This window comes from Dendrobates tinctorius, unplaced genomic scaffold (genome assembly GCF_039654945.1).
Source record: "Dendrobates tinctorius isolate UK_male_01 unplaced genomic scaffold, ASM3965494v1 ptg000134l, whole genome shotgun sequence".
Lineage (NCBI taxonomy): Eukaryota > Metazoa > Chordata > Amphibia > Anura > Dendrobatidae > Dendrobates > Dendrobates tinctorius.
In genome coordinates, this window is record NW_027361802.1 from 11,653,328 (window position 1) to 11,677,083 (window position 23,756).

Sequence of the window (23,756 nt, forward strand, 5' to 3'; positions counted from 1 at the left end):
GATTAGTTTAAAAACGTCCGTCCTTTATGACTCACCCGGTATTACTATTCTTGCTTATAAAGAGCAAAATGGGTTTACAAAAATGTAAAATGTTTCAGTTGCCACTAGAAAGAACATGATGGCACCACTGGGATGACCATAATGTTTTCTGTCTGTACCAAAGCCTTTTAATAGTGTCATCACTAGATGGGAAATCTCTGGAGGTGGTCTTGTGATCATATATAAAGAATATTCTTATTACTAACAGATATTCACACAGACCAGTTGTCATAAGATTAACTACTGCTGAGGGAAATTATAAGGGTGGATTTGAGGAGCTTAATGGCATCTACGACACACGCTGTTGGAGGCGAAGGACAAATGTTCCTCCTTGTAAAAATTAGGACTAAACTGATTTCTGAGAGTAACTGCTCTTTCTATAGAATAGAAGGTTTGATCCTACTTCATTATAGTATGCTAGAAGAATAACCCAAGAATTCTATACATTTTAATGCTTGTCTAGCAAGAACAGCGCATGCATGCTAAGTACCAATACATCTTCAGCAGCCGTTTGACCTCTTAGCTTTTTCTTTGCGATACAAGTAGTTTATAAAAATGAAAGAATGCATGGGCATAGGAGAATAAAATTTGATTGTGTTCCCATCAGTAATAACCTATAAAAGTAACCGTAACAATAATAATAGACCATTATTACATTATGTATCTCATTTCACACTTTAACATTAGAACTACGGCCCAATACGTAGTCATAGAAGAGTAATAATTGTGAGCTCCCTAATAATGATAGGGCACAGAGGATGGAAGAGTGCAAAGCCGCAGTGCTTCTTCAGCATGCTCTTCTTCAGGGTAACACACCAAAAATAACAAAACCATTCAACTTTAGCCTTAGACTCTCCCCTCATTGAACTTTTCTATATGACAGGCCTCACTTTTATAAATGCACATTACTGCAATAGGAATATCAATTGATATACCCGCAATTGCAAATGTGTCTACAAGGCATCCAGGCACATCATGAAGGACATCTTCTGAATAGCAGAAGTTGTGCATAATTATAGTGTATTATGATGGCAAGTCAGATGAAAATAATAATTTTATAATAGTTATAGAGGTTGGTAACTGTCTCTATTTTAACAATAATGATGGGAACATGATGTTGTAGTACTGTATAAGAATTACAAGTTCTCCTTCTTCCTCATAGACTGCTCTTGTTTACAAAATGGCTACTGGTGACCAGATCAGTCCATCAACCTCCTCTCATTGAAACCAGCAGTGTTTTTAGCTGGAAGAGGCTGATGACCAGCTCTGGTCACATGTTAATCTATCAGCAGTCATTTTATATAGCATTCCTCTCTTCTTCTATCAAAATGGCTGCTTAGTAGAGGAGCATGAGACCAATTCTGATTATCAGGCTCTTCCAACTGAAAAACCCTGTAGAAGGAAAAGCTGTTTTTTCAATTGGAGTAGCATGATGGACAGGATTGGTTGTATGCTCCTCCATCAGTAGAGGACAGGGGAGTGCTGGTCAGTCTGTGAGGAAGACTGTACTAACAAGTGCAGGAGGAGAAACTGTTATATATATATGCCACAAAATGTTGTCTCCAGTACATCTGGTAAACTTAAGATAAAGTAACCAACCCCTTTAATCAGCAAAGCCATATTTATCCATCCATTCCTTTTCCTTCCAGCATGGCAGTGAAATACTATAGGGAAGCTGGTACATGAACTGTTTGAAACTTTTTCTAGGCATCATCTATCACGCTGGATTCATCTTAGAGTCAGATCGAAAACTGTGTATGCTACATTTTGTGATCCGGCTATGGGTATGAGAGTGTCGCACAAAGTGCACAACTTGTTCACTGGCTGGGCGTAACTGACGTATGGGAACCCAATCTTACAGACGCCATTATTAACACATATTCATCATGCTAACTGGCTTCTGATCTTTAGCCAAATGAAAAATGGAACAGCCACAATTGTACATAGTAACATAGCAAAGCCGAAAAAGACAATAGTACATCCAGTTCAGCCTATATTTCGTCAGAATAAATCCCCTGATCTCCAACGTTCTAAAGAACCTAATAACTGTAAGATACAATATTGTTACGATCCAGCAAGACATCCAGGCCTCTCTTGAACCCCTCGACTAAGTTCACCATCACCATCTCCTCAGGCAAGGAATTCCAGATTCTCACTGCCCTAACAGTAAAGAATCCTCTTCTATGTTGGTGGAAAAATCCTTCTCTCCACCAGATGCAGAGAATGCCCCCTTGTGACCGACACATTCCTTGGTATAAACAGATCCTCGGAGAGATCTTTGTATTGTCCTCTTATATATTTATACATGGTTTTTAGGTCACCCCTCAGTCGTCTTTTTTCTAGACTAAATAATACTAATTTTGTTAATCTCTCTGGGTATTGTAGTTCCCCCATTCCCTTTATTAATTTTTTAACTGCTTTTTTATAAGAAATTTTATGCTTTTTAAATAATTCCTTGTAGAATTTTACTTAGTGCCATTCATGAGTTATTCTTCCTAGAAATGTGTGAAATAAGTTAACAAATTGTAGTCAGTTGTCCCTAGCCAGTATAGCACTGGCTAGGGACAACTGACTACAATTTAACATATTTAGTGTTAGTGGAGCGCCCTCTAGGGCCTGGCCTTAGTCAGTTCTTCAGGGGTTTTGTCATGGCAGCGGTGACCTGGTCCGTGGCTCTGGGCGTCCAATCAAATAAAGATGGGGAAGTTAGTTGAAATAAAATTGTGACGCCACCCATGGTATTCGGCAATAAGGAGATAACTGACACTGTTTAAGGAAGCCGCTGGGGCTGTTAGTGATACAGCAGAGTTGATATAGCTCTCCACGGGAAGAGCTATGCCTCAGGGCAATTATAGTGTTAAAGATTTGGTAATGGTTGTAGTGCAGGGCAGATGACGCAGTAAATAATCTGAGGACACAGCGGAGTGCAGTCTTTACACTTTTACTCACAGTTCTTCCAGTTACAATCCCCAGCCGGGGTGCTATGTCCTCCAGATTGGTGGTCCAGCCAGCTCTCAGGTCATTTGGGGTACGCTGTCCCAGAACCCCCTCCTTATGTTCCTTTCCTGGCTGTCTCTCTGTGCTGGCTCCCACCTCTTCTGCCCTGCGCCTTCACACACAGTGTCCCAAGCCAGCAGCCTCGGATCCTGTCGGGCAACGTTCTCTTAGTCCCCTTGATCCTATCTAGCTGCCTTTTCAGCGAATGTGTATGGAGTTGGCTGTAGCATTCACTACAGTCTCCAGTTTGCTAGCTGAGTCCTTAGTTTCTCCACTAGTCTGGGACCGATCCCCTACTGTGACCGGGTCCCTCCACCCGATTACGGTCGGCGTGGATTCGGGTGCCACGGGTGGATTCCTCACTTCCCATGCCCCTAGGACCCTTTCTTACTCTCCTCTTTTCTCTCACACTGCGCTAGTCTAGGGATGTGCTCCTCTCTCCTTGAGTCCCCAGCACCAACTCACTTCTCCTCCTGACTCCTTCTGACTCCTTCTACAACTCACTCCTGTTACCATGACAACTCTCCATTCCCTACTGTCATCTCTCTCTCCAGCTGTCCTACCCTTATCTATTTCCTCCACCCACGCCCTCTACTTAGTTCCTCCCTGGCCTAAAGAGGTCTAGTGTTGGATGCTAGTGTGTGGGTCCTCGGTAGTGCCCCTTCCTTACCCGAGAGTGGGGTACCACACCTCTGGCTGAAGTGCAGTACCTCTGTGGTGACTGGCCCTCAGGGGTGCCACATACCACAGCGTTAAACATGGTCAGCGCGTGGTAGATCCGGTGTCATCCTGTTGGCATTGTTTAGACAAATACCGATGGCAGAGATTTATCCTGGACGTCTGTAACAGGTTTCTTGGTCCAGGGTCTACTGTGTGGGGTGCAGTGCAGTCCACAACACTTTTGGAGCCTAATGTGGCCTGACAGATATACATTGGAGAAGAAGAGCACAGTTCACGTGAGTCACCCGATCCTTCTTAGGCGGTGTGTGCACGTTACTCACGGGCCCAGAGCATCTGGCATCTTGCGTTGCAGGAGCCAGCGGGCAAACGGCACAATACTGGTCATTGTCTCTGTGAGTTGTCACAGGGAAGCACGACTGCGGGCCTGCGCTATTCCAGTGTGCAAGAGACGGAGCAGTAACCTTTCCCTGACGCACGCTGCTTGTTCCCACCAAGTCTGACTGTTTTCACGCTTGCTGCTGTGGCTCCCCTCGCTTAGTCATGCCCCTTGCTGAACAGTGCAAAGGTTGGTCTGGGTCTCTAAGCTTTCCCTCCGGACAACAGAGGAGATGGCCCCGACAGCTCCAGACCCTGCGCAAGACAGGTACTCCCAGCCTGGTCCCTCTTCTTACAGAAACACAGTGACTGTCAGTGTTGTGGAACCACAGTGGCTGTCAGTGTTGTGGAAACTAAATGGCTGCCAGTGCTGTGGAAACATGGAAACACAGTTGTTCTTAATGTTGTGGAAATTCAATGGCTGTCAGTGTTGTGGAAACACAGTAATTGTCAGTGTTGTGAAAACACAGTGGCTGTCAGTGTTGTGAAAACAGTGGCTGTCAGTGTTGTGCAAACACAGTGCCTGTCAGTGTTGTGGAAACTCAATTTCTGTCAGTGTTGTGGAAACACAGTGCCTGTCAGTGTTGTGGAAACACAGTGGCTGTCAGTGTTGTGGAAACACAGTGGCTGTCAGTGTTGTGGAAACAAAGTGGCTGTCCGTGTTGGGGAAACTCAATGGCTATCAGTGCTGTGGATCCACCGTGGCTGTCAGTGTTGTGGAAACCCAGTGGTTGTCAGTGTTGTGGAAACTAAATGGCTCTCAGTAATATGGAAACACAGTGGTTGTTAATGTTGTGGAAACACAATGGCTGTCAGTGCTGTGGAAACACAGTGGCTGTCAGTGTTGTGGAAACTCAATGGCTGTGAGTGCTGTGGAAACACAGTGGCTGTCAGTGTTGTGGAAACACAGAGTCTGTTTGTGTTGGGGAAACTCAATGCCTATCAGTATTGTGGAAACACAGTGGCTCTCAGTGTTGTGGAAACACAGTGGCTGTCAGTGTTGTGGAAACTCAATGCCTATCAGTATTGTGGAAACACAGTGGCTCTCAGTGTTGTGGAAACACAGTGGCTGTCAGTGTTGGGGAAACTCAATGCCTATCAGTATTGTGGAAACACAGTGGCTCTCAGTGTTGTGGAAACACAATGGCTGTCAGTGTTGTGGAAACTCAATGGCTGTCAGTGTTGTGGAAACACAGAGTCTGTTAGTGTTGGGGAAACTCAATGCCTATCAGTATTGTGGAAACACAGTGGCTTTCAGTGTTGTGGAAACACAGTGGCTGTCAGTGTTGGGGAAACTCAATGCCTATCAGTATTGTGGAAACACAGTGGCTCTCAGTGTTGTGGAAACACAGAGTCTGTTTGTGTTGGGGAAACTCAATGCCTATCAGTATTGTGGAAACACAGTGGCTCTCAGTGTTGTGGAAACACAGTGGCTGTCAGTGTTGGGGAAACTCAATGCCTATCAGTATTGTGGAAACACAGTGGCTCTCAGTGTTGTGGAAACACAGTGGCTGTCAGTGTTGGGGAAACTCAATGCCTATCAGTATTGTGGAAACACAGTGGCTCTCAGTGTTGTGGAAACACAGTGGCTGTCAGTGTTGGGGAAACTCAATGCCTATCAGTATTGTGGAAACACAGTGGCTCTCAGTGTTGTGGAAACACAGAGTCTGTTTGTGTTGGGGAAACTCAATGCCTATCAGTATTGTGGAAACACAGTGGCTCTCAGTGTTGTGGAAAGACAATGGCTGTCAGTGTTGTGGAAACTCAATGGCTGTCAGTGTTGTGGAAACACAGAGTCTGTTAGTGTTGGGGAAACTCAATGCCTATCAGTATTGTGGAAACACAGTGGCTTTCAGTGTTGTGGAAACACAGTGGCTGTCAGTGTTGGGGAAACTCTATGGCTGTCAGTGTTGTTAAAGCAGTGATTGTCAGTGTTGTAGCAACACTGTGTATAAGCCTGTAAAACTGAATTGTGGTTGTCTTGTCTGTGGCATTGCAGCCCTCTCTGTTATGGTGGCAATGAGGCTGGCCTACTTATGTGGGCATTGGTTACTCTTATATGTACTCTGTGGCTGCCAGCATTATTTAAGCCTTGGTCAAGTTCATTTGGGTCGAACATACATGCACAGAGTTTGTTCCCTGTTGCAGGGAGGAGAGGTAGGAAAATTACCTTGGAAAAAGATTCCATCTACTAAGACATAACTGAAGTTGCAAAGGACAGTAATTCTTGCCTGTTAAAGGGGTTGTCTGGGCTCAGAAGAAAAGTCTACAATCACTCTATGTGATTGCATACTGCCGAATCATGATAGTGTGTGGTGCACGCACTGTCACTATTCCCTAGTATTCTTGGTACCAGCAGGCAGCCACATGACCACAAGTATGAAACATACATACGGCCTTGTAACCGCCTTCTTGCAACAGAAGTACTGGCAGGTATACTGTTTAGCTACACCTTGTCGTAGATGATTGCTTTTTGATAAAGAAGGTTAACTAAGTACCTGACAGTTTTTCCTGTATAGCAATAGTGAAATTCATGTATTCACCAATCATATTGTGCTAATGTATAGGATATGTCTATATGCTTGAAGTGGGGTTTATGAGAAGTTTATTATTACTAGTTTAATACTACATTTGCTTAAAGTTCAGAAACCATTTTGTGTCACAAGTATGCAATAGAAGGGACATCTGAAAGATTTCTTCATATCCAGGTTCAAATATATTCTGTTTCAATATGGCAGCAGCCTGCAATATGCAAGCTAACAATACGCATAGATGCTTAATTCCATCTATTCAATGAAGTGCACAATGAAACAAATATTTGATAATGTTTGGAGGAAGAAGAATATATACATATACACACAGGTGCAGAGACAAAACCGAGATGTGAACTAAGCTAAGCCTGACAGCTGAACTCATGGCTGTGGCTTGTCTGATCATGTGAATATATTAATTAATAGGTGATTCCAAACGTCAGCTGCCCAAATCCTATGTGCCTCTTGAGTGAAATATTTATATGCAAAGACTAGGTTTCTAAGACCTGTGCTAGTTTATCCATTTTTTAAAGATTTACAAGCAGTGGGGGCTCACTCCCAAATGTTTCCAGGAGTTGGGATCACCGGTAAGCGCAGCCCCCACTTCATAGTTTACCAGGCAGCGCTCCGGACTTTTACTGGTTGTGTCCGATATTAGAGCTCGGTCCCATCCACCTGAATGGTACAAAGCTGTCATGAGCCGTAATACCTGGCATACATGCTACCAAGGATAATCACAAAAAATGAGCTCCTATAAAATAGGCAACACTCAAGGGATACTTATAAAAGAGTATTTTTATTGAAAAAAAATATTTAAAAACAAGTAGAAAAGAAATGGTACCGAAAATACAAAAATCAGGGACATAATACCATGGAGTACCAACAGTGCAAAAAAAGCCTGTACTAAACAGCAAGCTCATAAGCAAAAAACTTGATGATTAAATCCGCTACAATAATAGCACAATGCATATGTGGTACACAAAGAACAAAATAAAGCCAACACTGAAGATGTAGGGTTATATAAACAAATACCCATATCCTTAAATAAAGTGCTTAAGTGCTCATAATGTAAACTTTGAGATGAAAATAGCTATTAAGCTTATCATAATAATGTGCTTATAGAAGGGATGAAGTAGTCTCTATATAGAGTGCATGGCTTGTATAAAAATTCTTATAACATACTAGCTGAAGAGCCCGGCGTTGCCTGGGCATAGTAACCAACTGTGGTTAGTTATAACAAATTATAATGATTATATTGCACATAAAACCATGCATCTAATCCTATGTGATACTGACTGCTGAGCCGTGTATCTAATCCTATTCTGTGTGATACTCACTGCTGAGCTGTGTATCTAATATTCTGTGTGATACTGTGTGCTGAGCCGTGTATCTAATCCTATCCTGTGTGATACTGTCTGCTGGGCCGTGTATCTATTCCTATCCTGTGTGATACTGACTGCTGAGCTGTGTATCTAATCCTCTCCTGTCTGATACTGACTGCTGATCCGTGTATCTAATCCTCCCCTTTGTGATACTGACTGCTGAGCTGTGTATCTAATCCTATCCTGTGTGATACTGACTGCTGAGCTGTGTATCTAATCCTATCCTGTGTGATACTGACTGCTGAGCTGTGTATCTAATCCTATCCTGTGTGATACTGACTGCTGAGCCGTGTATCTAATCCTATTCTGTGTGATACTGTGTGCTGAGCCGTGTATCTATTCCTATCCTGTGTGATACTGTCTGCTGAGCCATGTATCTAATCCTCTCCTGTGTGATACTGTGTGCTGAGCTGCGTATCTAATCCTATCATGTGTGATACTGACTGCTGAGCCGTGTATCTATTCCTATCCTGTGTGATACTGTCTGCTGAGCTGTGCATCTAATCCTATCCTGTGTGATACTGTCTGCTGAGCCGTGTATCTAATCCTATCCTGTGTGATACTGTGTGCTGAACTGCATATCTAATCCTATCCTGTGTGATACTGACTGCTGAGCCGTGTATCTATTCCTATCCTGTGTGATACTGTCTGCTGAGCTGTGTATCTAATCCTATCCTGTGTGATACTGACTGCTGAGCTGTGTATCTAATCCTGTCCTGTGTGATACTGACTGCTGAGCCGTGTATCTATTCCTATCCTGTGTGATACTGTCTGCTGAGCCGTGCATCTAATCCTATCCTGTGTGATACTGTCTGCTGAGCCGTGTATCTAATACTATTCTGTGTGATACTTTGTGCTGAGCTGCGTATCTAATCCTATCCTGTGTGATACTGACTGCTGAGCCGTGTATCTATTCCTATCCTGTGTGATACTGACTGATGAGCTGTGTATCTAATACTATTCTGTGTGATACTGACTGCTGAGCTGTGTATCTAATCCTATCCTGTGTGATACTGCCTGCTGAGCCGTGTGTCTAATCCTATTCTGTGTGATACTGACTGCTGAGCTGTGTATCTAATCCTATCCTGTGTGATACTGTCTGCTGAGCCGTGTATCTATTCCTATCCTGTGTGATACTGACTGCTGAGCTGTGTATCTAATCCTATCCTGTGTGATACTGCCTGCTGAGCCGTGTGTCTAATCCTCTCCTGTGTGATACTGACTGCTGAGCTGTGTATCTAATCCTATCCTGTGTGATACTGTCAGCTGAGCTGTGTATCTAATACTATTCTGTGTGATACTGTGTGCTGAGCTGCATATCTAATCCTATCCTGTGTGATACTGACTGCTGAGCTGTGTATCTAATCCTCTCCTGTGTGATACTGACTGCTGAGCTGTGTATCTAATCCTATCCTGTGTGATACTGCCTGCTGAGCCATGTGTCTAATCCTGTCCTGTGTGATACTGACTGCTGAGCTGTGTATCTAATCCTATCCTGTGTGATACTGTCTGCTGAGCCGTGTATCTAATCCTATCCTTTGTGATACTGGGCTCCCCCTGCAGTCTGTGTCAGAGGGTGGTCTGTGTCAGCATGGTAATAAATTGTGTTATTTCCAGCTTTACAGAAGGACGATAACACCATAGAAATGATAAGAATAATATGCCTCAGTTACCACAACTGTCTACAAAGAAAACTGTTGCTGATAGCAACCAATCACAGCTCATTTTTCATCTTTTAAACAGCTCTGGGACAGTGTGGCGAGTTTTGAGTGGCGACTTTTGTGTTTCGACTTTTATGTGGCGAGATTGGTGTATGTGTGGTGAAATGTGTGCTGAGAGTGGTATATGTGTTGAAGCACATGGCAGTGTGTGGCTCATTTTGTGTGTGTGTGTTCATATCCCTGTGTGTGGTGAGTATCCCATGACAGGGCCCCACCTTAGCAACTGTACGGTATATACTCTTTGGCACCATCGCTCTCATTCTTTAAGTCCCCCTTGTTCACATCTGGCAGCTGTCAATTTGCCTCCAACACTTTTCCTTTCACTTTTTCCCCCATTATGTAGATAGGGGCAAAATTGTTTGGTGAATTGGAATGCACAGGGTTAAAATTTTGCCTCACAACAAAGCCTATGATGCTCTCGGGGTCCAGACGTGTGACTGTGCCAAATTTTGTGGCTGTAGCTACGACGGTGCAGATGCCATTACATACATACACTTTTTCCCCATTATGTAGATATGGGTAAAATTGTTTGGTGAATTGGAATGCACGGGGTTAAAACTGCACCTCACAACATAGCCTATGATGCGCTCGGGGTCCAGACGTGTGACGGTGCCAAATTTTGTGGCTGTAGCTACGACGGTGCGGATGCCAATCCCGGACATGCATACATACACACCCACATTGAGCTTTATATATTAGAAGATTAGAAAGGCAAAAAGTCATTACCATTATAGTGCACATGGAAGTCCTGGCGGCCCTGCTGCCCCGACGCGCGTTTTGCTATCCTTGGAGAAGAAGGATAGCGAAACGCGCGTCGGGGCAGCAGGGATGCCAGGACTTCCAAGTGCACTATACCGGTAATGGCTTTTTTGCCTTTCTAATATGTTATAAGAATGTTTATACCGCCATGCACTCTATATAGGGACTACTTCATCCCTTCTATAAGCACATTAGTATGATAAGCTTAATAGCTATTTTCATCTCAAAGTTTACACTATGAGCACTTAAGCACTTTATTTAAGGATATGGGTATTTGTTTGTATAACCCTACATCTGCAGTGTTGGCTTTATTTTGTTCTTTGTGTACCACATATGCATTGTGCTATTATTGTAGCGGATTTAATCATCAATTTTTTTGCTTATGAGCGTGCTGTTTAGTACAGGCTTTTTTTGCACTGTTGGTACTCCATGGTATTATGTCACTGATTTTTGTATATTCAGCACCATTTCTTTTTTACTTGTTTTTAAATTTTTTTTCAAAAAAAATACTCTTCTATAAGTATCCCTTGAGTGTTGCCTATTTTATAGGAGCTCATTTTTTGTGATTTTCAGGGAATATACTCCATTGTATTAGGGGTTTAAAAATATAAAGGACAAATTATGTGAGAAAAAAGCTACCAAAGATACATAACTTTGCCTAGCTAACAATGAAGGGACCGTGGAGTGCGCTGGAGCAATGCTTTTCCTATAAACAGCTGTTCACAAGGTCAAAGCCATTTTTGAAAATCAAGTGCCCGAAAGAACAGGTTTGTAGGTCTTCTATGGGGTTGTCCCCCATGTGAGACACATGCATCTATTAAGCTCTGTGACTTATTGTGGATCCAAGTGGCCGACTCAGGTTGTCCTGCTTAGATCTCCCAAAATGTAATTGTGCAAAGGCAGTGATGATGACTATTGTCAATGTGCAAGTAGCCTTACTTAAAGGGATTTTCCTAACATAGCAGGGTTTCACCTATCAACAGGATAAGTGATAAGGACTGGAGGTGGTCCCACACTGTAGTTATTTGAATATAAATCCATTAGATAAGAAAGTGATTTTTAACAAATGTTCTTGTCAACTGTCTGATATGACAATTTACATAGGCATATATGTGTAAATCTAAGATATATATATACATGTATATGTATATATATATATATATATATATACACTGTAGTGTCAATGTTGATATTTGGCTTAATATACATATATATTATTGTATATGTATGTATGTATACATTATATATATGTATGTATTTTTTTCACATGTCAAAAAAGAAATCCTCATTGACACTATCCATATCTACATACCACACACAGTAATTATGAATCTATATTTACATCTGAGATTTGTGAATATCACAGTTCTTTGACAGACCATATGAATTTCTGACAATTGGAAGTAAATATAGAATGACAGCATCGGATTTGTAGATCCTGGATCTCGCTATCATTTTATTTGCACACTTGTCTTTTCTTACACTGGAAGAACTGAGGATTTCTTCACAAATCGTGTTTGCTGATGCAAGTAACGACTTTGTAATAAGCATCTATCTCTGCTGAACAAAAAATCTACAGTATAATTTGATGGCGAATGTGTCCAACATATGAAAAGTATGTATCAAGATTTTATTTTGCACATATTCATTCATTCATTGTGGAGCATGATCCAGTCCTGGGCAATCCAGTAGCAATTTCCTCCTATGTTATTTTATTCTACAGAAAGTTCATGATTGCTACTTTTATTATTTTATAATAACCTAATAATAAAGCGCAGCCAATCAGAAGGGACTATCATAACTTTCATAAAATCCTAGGCATAGAATGCAGCAACCATTTTGGTGCGATTTGAAATAGTGAAAGGATTTTAAAAACTCAAAGCTCAACTGAACCTATAGGAAGAGAAAGCCCTAAAACATTGGATAAATACTCCAGACAGTAATTTGCTCAGGCAAGTATATAAGTGAGAAGGGAGCAGAGGGTGCTAAGAAATATGTAGCTCATTACTTGTCTTGGACACAGCAGAATGATGATGCAGAATGATGATACCTCTGACAGCGACACTATCAGTTTCAGCCAGTGGGCTGTGTCTTTTAATGCAGGAAAAACAAGATTCTCAAATGATGAAAATGAGATAGGTATAAAACTTTACATTTACTTACAAACTTTGAAATCTGTTTTTTTTTTCCGGCAAACCACAGTTAATTCAGTAAACCTACACATTGGTGCACTGGATTATCTGTGGTTTGATGAAAATACCAGATTTTAAAGTTTGTAAATAAATGTGACATTTTATATGTAGCTTATTTTCATTGCTTGAGAATCTTGTTTTTCTTGCATTAAAAAATACAGCCCACTGGCAGACTTTTCATAAAAAAGGTGCAATAATTATCCCTTTTAGTCATTAGTGATCAGTCAGATCATTCTGTGCAGAATATTGACTCAAACTGATGGTGTCACTGCCAGAGGTATCATTATCCTGCTGTGACCAAGACAAGTGATGAGCTACATACCTCATTTTCATCACTGTTTTTCCTTCATTTCCATATTGACTGGATAAAATCCTAGGAGACCTCAGAGTGTTACATGTGCCTTTTTAGTCTTTGTAGCATTGCAATTTGTGTTAAATTGATTTTCTGCAAATCAATTTTTTGGAAAAAGTTTGTCAAACTTGGCAACTTCAAATTTCAATACATTCGATTTCTACTTTTCTACAGCTGAACTCTTCCATTGAAAGGATATGCATGTGCTATATCAATAAATGGATACATAGTGAACCGGAAACGCCACTTTTTCTGTAAAATGCTGTCCTGTGGCACATGAAGTGTGCATGAAAAATAGTAGCGTACTCCCTACTATCAATAATAATGTTATTATGAATAATAATAATAATAATAATAATAATCATCTGAATCACTTTGAAGGTTCATAACCTGGCTAAATGCACTTGGAGATGACCCTATTATTTAATTATTTTTTTAATGGAACTTTGGAACTTTTTAATAAACATCTTGATACATACAGTAATAACAACAAGATGTATTTGAGCAGTGGTGGTAGTAAAGTGAGGCGAAAAATATGATAACTAGTACTAACACTTGGAAGAAAAGCTCATGCAAAATAAGGGCGTTACTAAGATCTAAGGATGAATGGAGAATAGAAGTTACCTCTTCTTTTTGTGGAATCTATTCTTACCTTTTTAACATCCCTGACCAGATGGTATAAGGTATTTGATGGCCCATGTCTCTGAAAAATTGAAAAAAGTAAAAAAGAAAGTATTGAAATTAGTTTAGTATCATTAGCATTTGTGAACATTAGAATCACCTTATAATACATAGCTGCTCTCAAATCAAACAAAGTTAACAAGGCAAGGTACTGAACAGGAAATCCTGTATAGCTGGTCACATGGAACGTTAATTTACAGAAGAGAAGTCAAGTTTTGCCCCTTTACCCATTTTCTCTTTTTATCCAATGTGTCACAGTTAGGTGTTTCCATTTACATATCTAATTATAATTTAAAATCAAGAAAACAGGAGGAAACACAAAATGCAGCTGTTATATAATTCCATTTACTGAAAATTAAAATGTGTCAAAACCTGGGATGTCCTTATGAAAAAGTAATTGCCGTCTTAAAGGGACCCTATTAGTCAATTCATACTGGCCAAACCAAGGGCAGCACAAGAGCCTAGCTGCACAATTAATGCCCGGTCTGTAGTTCTGTGAAATGTTTTAGCGTTTCAGAGAAAACAGAGTTCAATAATTCGGCAACATAAAATGAAACGAGTCCGGTGCCACCTTTAGCTGTCTACTCCCAGCACTGCTCCAGTCGATTGATAGGTCACATTTTTAACTTGCTACCGAAATGCAATATGTTACTATCAAATATTAGAAAATATTGCACCTTGGTTTATAATATGGAAAAAGAGGTCTTACAATCTAATTTTATAAATGTGTTTAATTTTTGAATTATGGATTTACCTTCCTGTACCCTGCTTCTATATTTCACATTTGCTAGGCTTGTATATATCACTGACATTGTAATGCACTACACCTGGGGACACGTATCTGGCAAAGCAACAGATTATTTATAACCAAGCTGCTCAGAAGGCTTGTGTTAGGGTTCTCAGGCATTGTGATCTACAAGAGAAGTAAGGTCGCACAGATACATGCATCTGAATAGGAAACGGAGGCAATCACTTGCATTTGTCACATTTCATAGGAATTCAATATCCAGAATAAAAATGAATAATTTATAAGGAGTGAAATTCAGAGGATAACAAGCGATTATTATTTTTTTTATTGTCCTGTTTCGCACAAAGGTATTTCTATGCACTTCAGGGCAAATACTGATAATTATGGATGGAATGTAGGGCTTTCTGGAGCCTGGAAAGTTCTTATGATTTTATAACAAAAATTATCTGCCATTCTCGTGTCTAACTTGTATTGACTGGTATTTATCATGTCGTACTTGTACTGACTTGGGCATTGTTCACACGTTGCGTTTTTGCAGCACTTTTTCAGCAACCAAAATCTACTCTCTTTGCAGTAAAATGTTGCGTTCAAAACACCTGTTTTTAAGGTTTTCAGGTTTTTTGTTTGCTGCCTTTTTGGTGTGGATTGCTGGTGTAATTTGTCTACAGTACATCTTGAATAACGTTAGTTTGATTTACCAAAAATGATGCAAAAACGCTGAGTTACATTTCCTCATTATTTTTTATGGGTGAAGAAACACTGTAAAAACGCTGACAAAATTGACATGCTGCAGATTTTAAAAACACTACAGTTTTCCAATTCAGTCTGGAAAAAGATTGCTACAATCTCATAGCTTTTGCTGATACTGTAAAGCGCAGCGTCTAATTTGCAAAAAAAACCCACAGCAAATACGTAAGATATGAACATAGTCTTATTGTTAAAGGGAACCTGTCACCAGATTTGGCCGATATGAGATGAGGCCACCGCCTTTCAGGGCTGATATACAGCATTCTATAATGCTGTATATCGGCCACAAACCCGACCTGGAAGAACTGAAAAATAACTTTTATTATACTCACCTGCGGGGCGGTCCAGTCCAAGGGGTGTCTCTCTTCTTGGTCCGGCACCTCTCATCTTCTTACAATCGACGCCCTCCTTCTTGGTTTGTGTGGATGACGCACCCCTGCATAATCCACACAGTCTGCTCAGCATCGCGCTCCTGCACAGATGTACTTATTTGCCCTGTTGAGGGCAGAGCAAAGTACTGCAGTGCACAGGTGGCAGGAAAGGTCAGAGAGGCCCAGCACCTGTGGGGCGGTCCAGTCCCAGGGGTGTCGCTCTTCTTGGTCCGGCACCTCCCATCTTCCTACAATCGCCGCCCTCCTTCTAGGTTTGTGTGGATGACGCATCCCTGCATAATCCACACTGTCTGCTCAGCATCGCGCTCCTGCACAGATGTACTTATTTGCCCTGTTGAGGGCAGAGCAAAGTACTGCAGTGCGCAGGTGGCAGGAAAGGTCAGAGAGGCCCAGCACCTGCGCACTGCAGGACTTTGCGCTGCGTTTTTTTGATGCACTCATCCGCATGCGCATCCCTGCGCATATTTGACAGATTTTTGACGCCTTAAAAAATGCAACATGTTGCATTTGCCAGAGACTCCCGCACATTGCAAAACGACGCATGCGTACGCAAAAGCAGGCGAACGCATGCAAACGCATGTCCATGTGTACACCATGTTAAAGATATGTAAGCATGACGCATGCGGATCTATGCGGATCAAACGCTGCGCGCACAGACGCAAATGTGAAACCAGCCTTACACAGGTGCTTGCCACATCCGGACAGCAGAAGGCCAAAGATGGAGTCTGTTCTCCTTACCGTGTTGTATAGTTCCTCCAGTCTGGAAAGTGTGAGAAAACGGTGCATGCTGACTCCATTTTCTATAAGCAGTTTCACAAAGTCTACTCTGTCCAGCACCAAGGCATCAAGCATTGCTTGTTCCAGAGATCCAACCTGATGGAAAAATAATCAGCAATAGGAAAAAAAAAAGATTGAATTTACAATATTTTAGAATAACATAATATAATGATTTCACTCGGTTAATAGAATGTTTCAATTTCTGTCCTTCATGGAAAATTGTGTGTGAAAACATTTTATATACGTATTTATACTGTACGAGGGATGAATTTTTGCATTGCCCTCAACGTTGGAGAAATTTTTGATCTATAGTTGTAAAATTGTTGAAATTTGGAGATAGAATCAGTAATGATGTTAAACTATACATATGCTTTCAAGGGTATTATTTTAATTAAATGCATGTATGTTGAGCTTAAATAAACAGTTGGAAATCATTAAAACTTTTATACTTCTTGCCTGCTATAGCTTCTGTATACAGAATGAGTTAACTGAGAACCTATCAGTCAACCCTTTCTGGCAGAGAGATGGTAACTCTTTTATCTGTGTTTTTCAAAGCTCATCTCAGCTGATTTATGAGCGCAAAAGTTGAGCTGGTCATAAATCAGCACAGAGGAACTCAAAAAAATACCAATAGAAAAGCTATAAAGTCTCTGTCAGAAAAAAATCTGCCTGATGGATTGTCAATTTAAGGCCGGGATCACACATGCGAGGAATACGGACGAGTCTCGCATGTTAATCCCTGGCACTGCCACCGGCACTCGGATCGGAGCATGCGGCCGCATAGCATTACATGCAGCCATACGCTCCGCTCCCGAGTGCTGGGTATTAACATGCGAGACTCGTCCGTGTTTTTCTCACATGTGTGATTCCGACCTAAGAGTTATTCCCATTGTCATAAATGGAAAAAAATAAGCAATTTTTAAATTTACTGCTGCTACACCAATCTTGAGATATTAAAGGAACTTTCCACTACTATGACAACCCCTTCTCAATCACTATGTTTCCCCCTATTAAAATAATAACACTTATACTCACCTCCGATGATGGCGCTGTTCCAGCGGGGTCGACAGTGGTTCTCCCGGGATCCCGTGACATAACAATGTATTTGACATCTGGAGGAAGTGAGATGGCAGAAGCAGCTATCACTTCTTCCAGGTGTTTTGGTTTGTCCAAAGGAGGGGAAAGTAAAGCCATCACTGATTGGTCACAGGGATCGCGTGACATAACAATATGGCGTGATCCCTGGGAGAGTCAGGTTCGACACGGCTGGAATGGCGCTGGCACCTGTGGTGAGCATTGATGTTATTATTTTTCTGGGGGGAAACATAGGAATTGAAAAGGGGGTGTCTGAGTAGTGGAAAACCCCTCTAGCACTTTTCTTTTATTTACAGCTCATTGCTTTGGAGACCGACCACTGCTGCTAGACAGCTGAACATGTGCAGTGCTTACAAGCTCTTTCCTGCTGAGCTTGTAAGTACTGTTTTGAAGCCATCCAGAATCACTGGAGCACCCTATAAATTCCTAATCTTGGCCAGATTTAGCACGGTGCTTACAAAGTTGTTGGTCTCTTAGGCAACAAGCTGAAAACAAAGGAAAACAATAATGTTAATATCTTAAGAACGGCTGCAAATTTTAACAAGCAGTAAATTGAAAGAGTGCCTGCATTTATAATCAGCCTCTGACCTCATCCATCTATGAAGATTGGAATAACCCTTTAATTCATTTAATAGCATAGCCAGCAATAAATAGCAGAGAAACAAAAAAACCATGAAAAAGCCAAATGGTGCAATGTTTTTTATGAAACATTTTTATGAAAACATTTTTATGTTTTTTACACTTAGAGGTATCCATATCCTTTAAAAGAGATACAAATGCCACAGAATATTAGGAAATCACTTCTAAAGCAAAGATTCTATAGATCAAAATGAGTTCTTTAATGAAAAATCAACTCTGTCTAAATTTGCAAAAATGAAACTGATTTAGTAGCACAAAAGTCAAATATCATAAACATCTAAAATTGTACCGGCCACTGCTGTCCATAAATGAAGATCTGGCTGCGAGCGATATCCACTCTGTTCCAGGCTAATGCGAGGCTCAGCTGGTCCGGAGCAGAGGCATTGGCACCTGATTATCAGTAAGAACATAGCAAGTCAGAGAGTACGGAAAGAATACCATGATGTACTCAGCATCTACACCGTGTCGTCACTGTCTAGCATGTGTAGAGAAATATTCCCACTTAGCTATGCAAATAATAATTCATTAATCACCTTATTAATATTAATACTAAACAATAAAAATTGTTCAAAGCTTGAAGGGGTTGTCTGGGCTCAGAAGAAAAGTCTGCGCTCACTGTGCGCGGTGCGCATGCTGACACGACTATGATTGGTGACCGTAAGTATGCAAATTTCAGACATGTGGTCATATGACCGGCCAGTCCCACGAGGAATATCGGGGAATCGTGGCAGAGTGCGCCCCGCACATTGTCCCATATACTGAATGCAGACTTTTGTTATGGGCCAATACAACTCAGGCATCATTCTTTTCCTGCATTTATAGCCATGAGCTGTCAGACTGGCCTCAAGGCTCTTATTTAGTGATCCTGATGTGAATACAATAAGTAATAGCATTCATCAAAATACATAACAGAAGGTCTACCAATTGGCACAAATTTTTATTAAAAGAATTGGTTTGTACCAATTTATTTTTTAATGAGTAATCTTTTAATACTAAGACTTATGCACACAGCTAAATCACAGGCCTGTACAACTGCATATGGAGTGCTTTATTAACCAATACTCGTAATTTACGTAGCTTGGAATTAGATGACATATGTTACATTTTTTCAATCTTTAAATCATAGTATTTTAGTGGCATATGGAGGTGGCATATGCTTCCTTTGATTTCTATGGCCACCAGATGACAGATCAGTATAACACAGATCCGTAATATGTTCATGTACATAAAGCCTTGTACACCTTTACAAAGAATTTTATTTTTTATTTTCTTCCTAAATGAAAAGCTACTGAACCTTCTCAATATTCTTTTTTTATTTTCTTGCTGTCGATTGTGTCATTTATCCAGCTGAGTGCTAACTGGCTGCAAAGCCATCAGAGCGTCTGCTCGGTTCTGACGGCTGTCTCTTTTTTAGTCAGTGTTTTATAGCGGATATTTCAGTTGAGGAAAATAAAACAGGCTATAGAAAAGAAAAATACATAAAGGAGAAATAAGTGCAGGATAGAAGCTGTGCTGATATATGAGTTAAAGATGATAGTAGCTCCTTGGCTACACAAAGACATCACATCCAGCCTATATTACCGGGAGAGATAATCCTACAAGAGAAAAGTCTGTAATGGATCTCTATATCAAGGGTTTGAAAATGAATAAATATAAAAACATTGCAGACTGTAATTTAGTGTAATTTTGTTATCTAAGGGTAACTACTAACATATTTAAAAATGTTTTCCTATGTCAAAGGTGTCCATATTTTTCAAACTATTTCTGGTCAAAATGTCATGATCTGCTGTGTTTGTGTGATCAGGTAGTTCAGAGGTTAATCTGGACAGCCTCACTCAGACTCTGGGAGGCTTTTTATAGCCTCATTGTGGGCTCACTCCTTGTCACTTATACTCAGACCAGTAGCGTAGCTACCGGGGGGGCAGAGGGGGCGGTGGCCCAGGGCCCCGTGCTCTGATGGGGCCCACCCGAGCTATGCTATGTAACTATATCGGCGTGCAGATCGCGCCGATACAATTACATGCTGCAGCAGGGAGTGAGTCATGTGACCGCTCTTCTGCAGAGGAGAGGGGGAGGGGAGGTCACTCACCCAATCTTGGCTGAGCGCGCTCTCCTTGAAAGCTCCCTGCTGCAGAGAAGACATCAGCTCCAGCAGCAGCCTGGACGAAGGGGGCTCTGCCTCTGCCTGTGAGCTAAGTTCACTGTCTGCTCTGCACTTGATTGCTTCTGACTGAGAGGAGCCTGAAAGCTGAGGAGCGTGCTGCTCCAGGACCAGCGGACACTGCACACAGCATGGGAATTGATGAGTATCTATGTTAATTACTATTTTAAGTGTCTAATCTGTTGCTTTGGATATATACATACAACTTACTGCTATTTGGGTGTAATATTCACTACATGATGCTCTCCTTACGTGTTACATAGTTTTCAGGCACTTTGCAGCGGTCACTGATGCACTATATGGCGATGCTTTGTCTTGGCCTGGGAATTTACTGCACTTTGGGAATGAGAGAAAATCAGGAAAAGTGCAAACTAGAGATCGCACTGCTGGCTGCAGTCATTGAGCTGTGCAGAGAAAGCAGCGCATCCTCCCTGGCAGGCAGAGGGAGGGTTAAACCAGTGTATCGATCACCTTATCTCGCTGTTTGTGCCGGCGTGTAATTATTAACCTACCCGTTACCAGGCTGACAGCGAGTCCTAGAGGATTAGGGTATGTGCACACATTGTGGATTACTCTGCGGATTTTTCCGCGCGGATTTGGCCAAATCCACAGGTAAATCCGCAGGTTAAATGACCTGCGTTTTACCTGCGGATTTTCTGCAGTTTTTGTGCAGATTTCCCCTGCGTTTTTACACCTGCGGATTCCTATAATGGAGCAGGTGTCAAAACGCTGTGTATTCCGCACAAAGAATTGACATACTGCAGATTTAAATCTACAGAAAATCCACAGCATGTGCACTGTGTTTTTCATTTCTCATAGACTGTACTGTACAAAGCAGCAGAAACTGCTGGGGATCCGCAGGACCAAATCCACTGCGGATCCGCAGCAGAATCCGCAAAGTGTGCACACACCCTAACTAGTGTTTGCTGCTCCCAGAGTGCTCCTACTGGGAAGTTAAGTCTGGCACTTGTAGTGCCACAGCAGCAGTTAGTCCTTGATGACAAATAGCTGTGGAATAGTGTTTTTCTATACAGCAATTGTTAGTGGCATGGACACGTTACTAGTTTGATATAATATATTAGTATCAGTAATGCAGGTGACTTATTGTTGGAGTGAATCCTACAATGTGGTGAGCTACAGGGGGGAGGGAGGTCACCCCGGGACCAGCGCTTTGAGGGAACCCACCCACAGCACGTGATAGTGTTACATTCTGCGGCAGATCAGGCAGAATCGATCTCTCTGCTCTGCCACCTGGCCTCTATGGGGCTGTGAGGTAGCGCTGTCATTCAAGGTTGGGGGACACTCGCTTGGCAGCCACACAATCAGATCCAGCTCGGGTTTTCATAAGCCATAACAGTCCGTGAGGTTTATTCACCATCATAAACCACAGCAGCTATATACAACAGCGCAGCGTCCATTATATAGCTTCACATGACAGCATAGCGTCCATTATACAGGCTATTTAGCCCCAGGGTTATCTCACCCACGTCAGGGTTCCCATATGGCTGTTTCTCCAGGCTGCTGACATCCACTCACTCCTCAGGGACGCTCAGACACTGGCCGCCATTACCCACACAGCCGCTCCTCAGGCTGTTAGTGAGGAGATCCTTCTCCTCACGGGACCTTCCAACCTGGACCAACCTGGTCCCAGTATTCACCCCTTGTGACCTATCCTGGCTACGTTATATGGTCCGTAGCCACGCCCACTGGGTCACATGGCTATGACCTCATCACAGGTCCTTCACTTACTCACATAGCCTTTTACTATAGGTGTTATCAGACACACCCCTGGGTGGGTTTGTGGGCAGCTAGAACCCGCCCATCTCTCCAGCTGCCTGAAGGCTTCTCCCTAACACATAGGCACAAAAGATCAGCTCTGCTGATAAGCACATAACCAAGCCTTCATCTCAAAGCCACCCACTTTGAGACACACCACGGCCACTCCGTATTCTGCCACTCATCCTCTCTCTTGGGACATCCACACAGTGCCCCCTAGTGGACACAGTGGTCATTACACCACATACCCCGCCCCTCTGTTCAAACTTGTGGGGTTGAACACACAATCTTACACCAGGATCTCGAGACCGGGCACACATTACACCTTGCCCCACAGGTCGAGAGAACCATCTCCATCTGTCATACGGCCTCATCTCTGCATTAGGCCTCCCCCGCCCCAAGCGGTCAGAATATCGGTCATTGTCTTTGACCCTCCATTTGCAATCTGTCTGCGTCATCAGACACTGTTTAGTCACCACCCTCCTAGAGTGCGCTTCGTCACCTGACCGTTCTCCCACTGACCGGCTCTCCCGGTTGGTACAGTCATCAGTCTTAATCGGTCCTACTGTCTGGCCTGAGTCTGACTCATTCAGCATCTCACAGGAACTACGGTCTCTCACCGTCATCCTGCCAGTCGAACTACCACTTGCTGACATTCTTCGGCCATCTGCCCTGTCATTTCTTGGCGGAACTCTTTGGGTCCTTACATCTTGTTGAGTTGCAGGTGGCAGGCCACCTGGTATTCCGTACTTCTTTATTAATTCGCCGGCGGTCCTGCCTCAACTGCTCAATCTCTTGCAGGTATCCCACTCGATACTCTACGAGCATCCGAAAGTCTCTCATGCTCTCCATGGAGCCAACCACCATGATGGGAATCCTACCCACTTCACTGGATATCTGGTCTTCATCATCATGAGGGATCCTCACTCTCACCACCCCGGAGATATTCACAAGGTCTTGCATTACCTTCCCGGATCTTCCAATGATTCTCCCAATCAGAGCTTTGGGTACCGGAACCACATCTTTCCGCAAACCCCTCCGATCCATAGCCTCCCTGGCTAACTCTAGGCGTCGAGCAGCTTTCACATTACTCTGCCTGACCAATTGTTTGACATGGAGACACTGCAAATGCATCTCTTTCAGGACAGCTACCCGGTTTGATGTATCTTCTCTGGCTGATACTATCACCAACTGCCCAGTCTCAGGTGCCCAGTGCACCTTACAGGCTTTGACCGCCTCTTTGAAAGCCTCATGCACACCTTCCTCAGCACAGGCTTCTTGCATGTCCTCTGGTACATCAATCACAGACTGGAAGGTCATGGTCTTGCTCTCTTCCTGGACCGAAGGATCTGGCTTTACCACGAACACTTCCCTCACTACAGTTGCCCCGACCGGGTGACTGTCTTCTTTAGTTCTTAACTCACCAACTTCACACGATGGGATCACTTCATGACCCTTTGCCACGATGGCTACTGGCAGTTCTGTCTTATTATCACTCGCGTTCACCTGCGGTAAGTCTTCGTCCAATTTCTCCCGCAGAAGATTGTTAACTACTCCTCTGAGTTCCTCCATCTCTTCCTTGAGGTTCTTGTTCACACTTTGCCAGGTGGACAGGTGACCTCTGAGCTCCAAGATCTCTTCCTTGAGCTCCTCGACCCTGTGCTCGGCCATTTGTCTCAGGATTCTTTCTCGTTTAACATGTTCATCCACC

At 42.5% G+C, this 23,756-nt stretch overlaps 1 protein-coding gene across 1 annotated transcript in view; it reads right to left on the reverse strand.

Moving 5' to 3' along the window:
• The window catches only part of TRPM3 (transient receptor potential cation channel subfamily M member 3), a 710,253-nt gene that overhangs the window by 265,242 nt on the left and 421,255 nt on the right, over positions 1 to 23,756 (reverse strand). The window contains exons 10-12 of the mRNA XM_073543729.1: positions 18,398 to 18,498; positions 16,336 to 16,470; positions 13,682 to 13,732 (exon numbers count right to left, since the gene is read on the reverse strand). Of these exons, the coding sequence (XP_073399830.1) occupies positions 13,682 to 13,732; positions 16,336 to 16,470; positions 18,398 to 18,498 (287 nt within the window). The remainder of the gene's footprint in view (positions 1 to 13,681; positions 13,733 to 16,335; positions 16,471 to 18,397; positions 18,499 to 23,756) is intronic.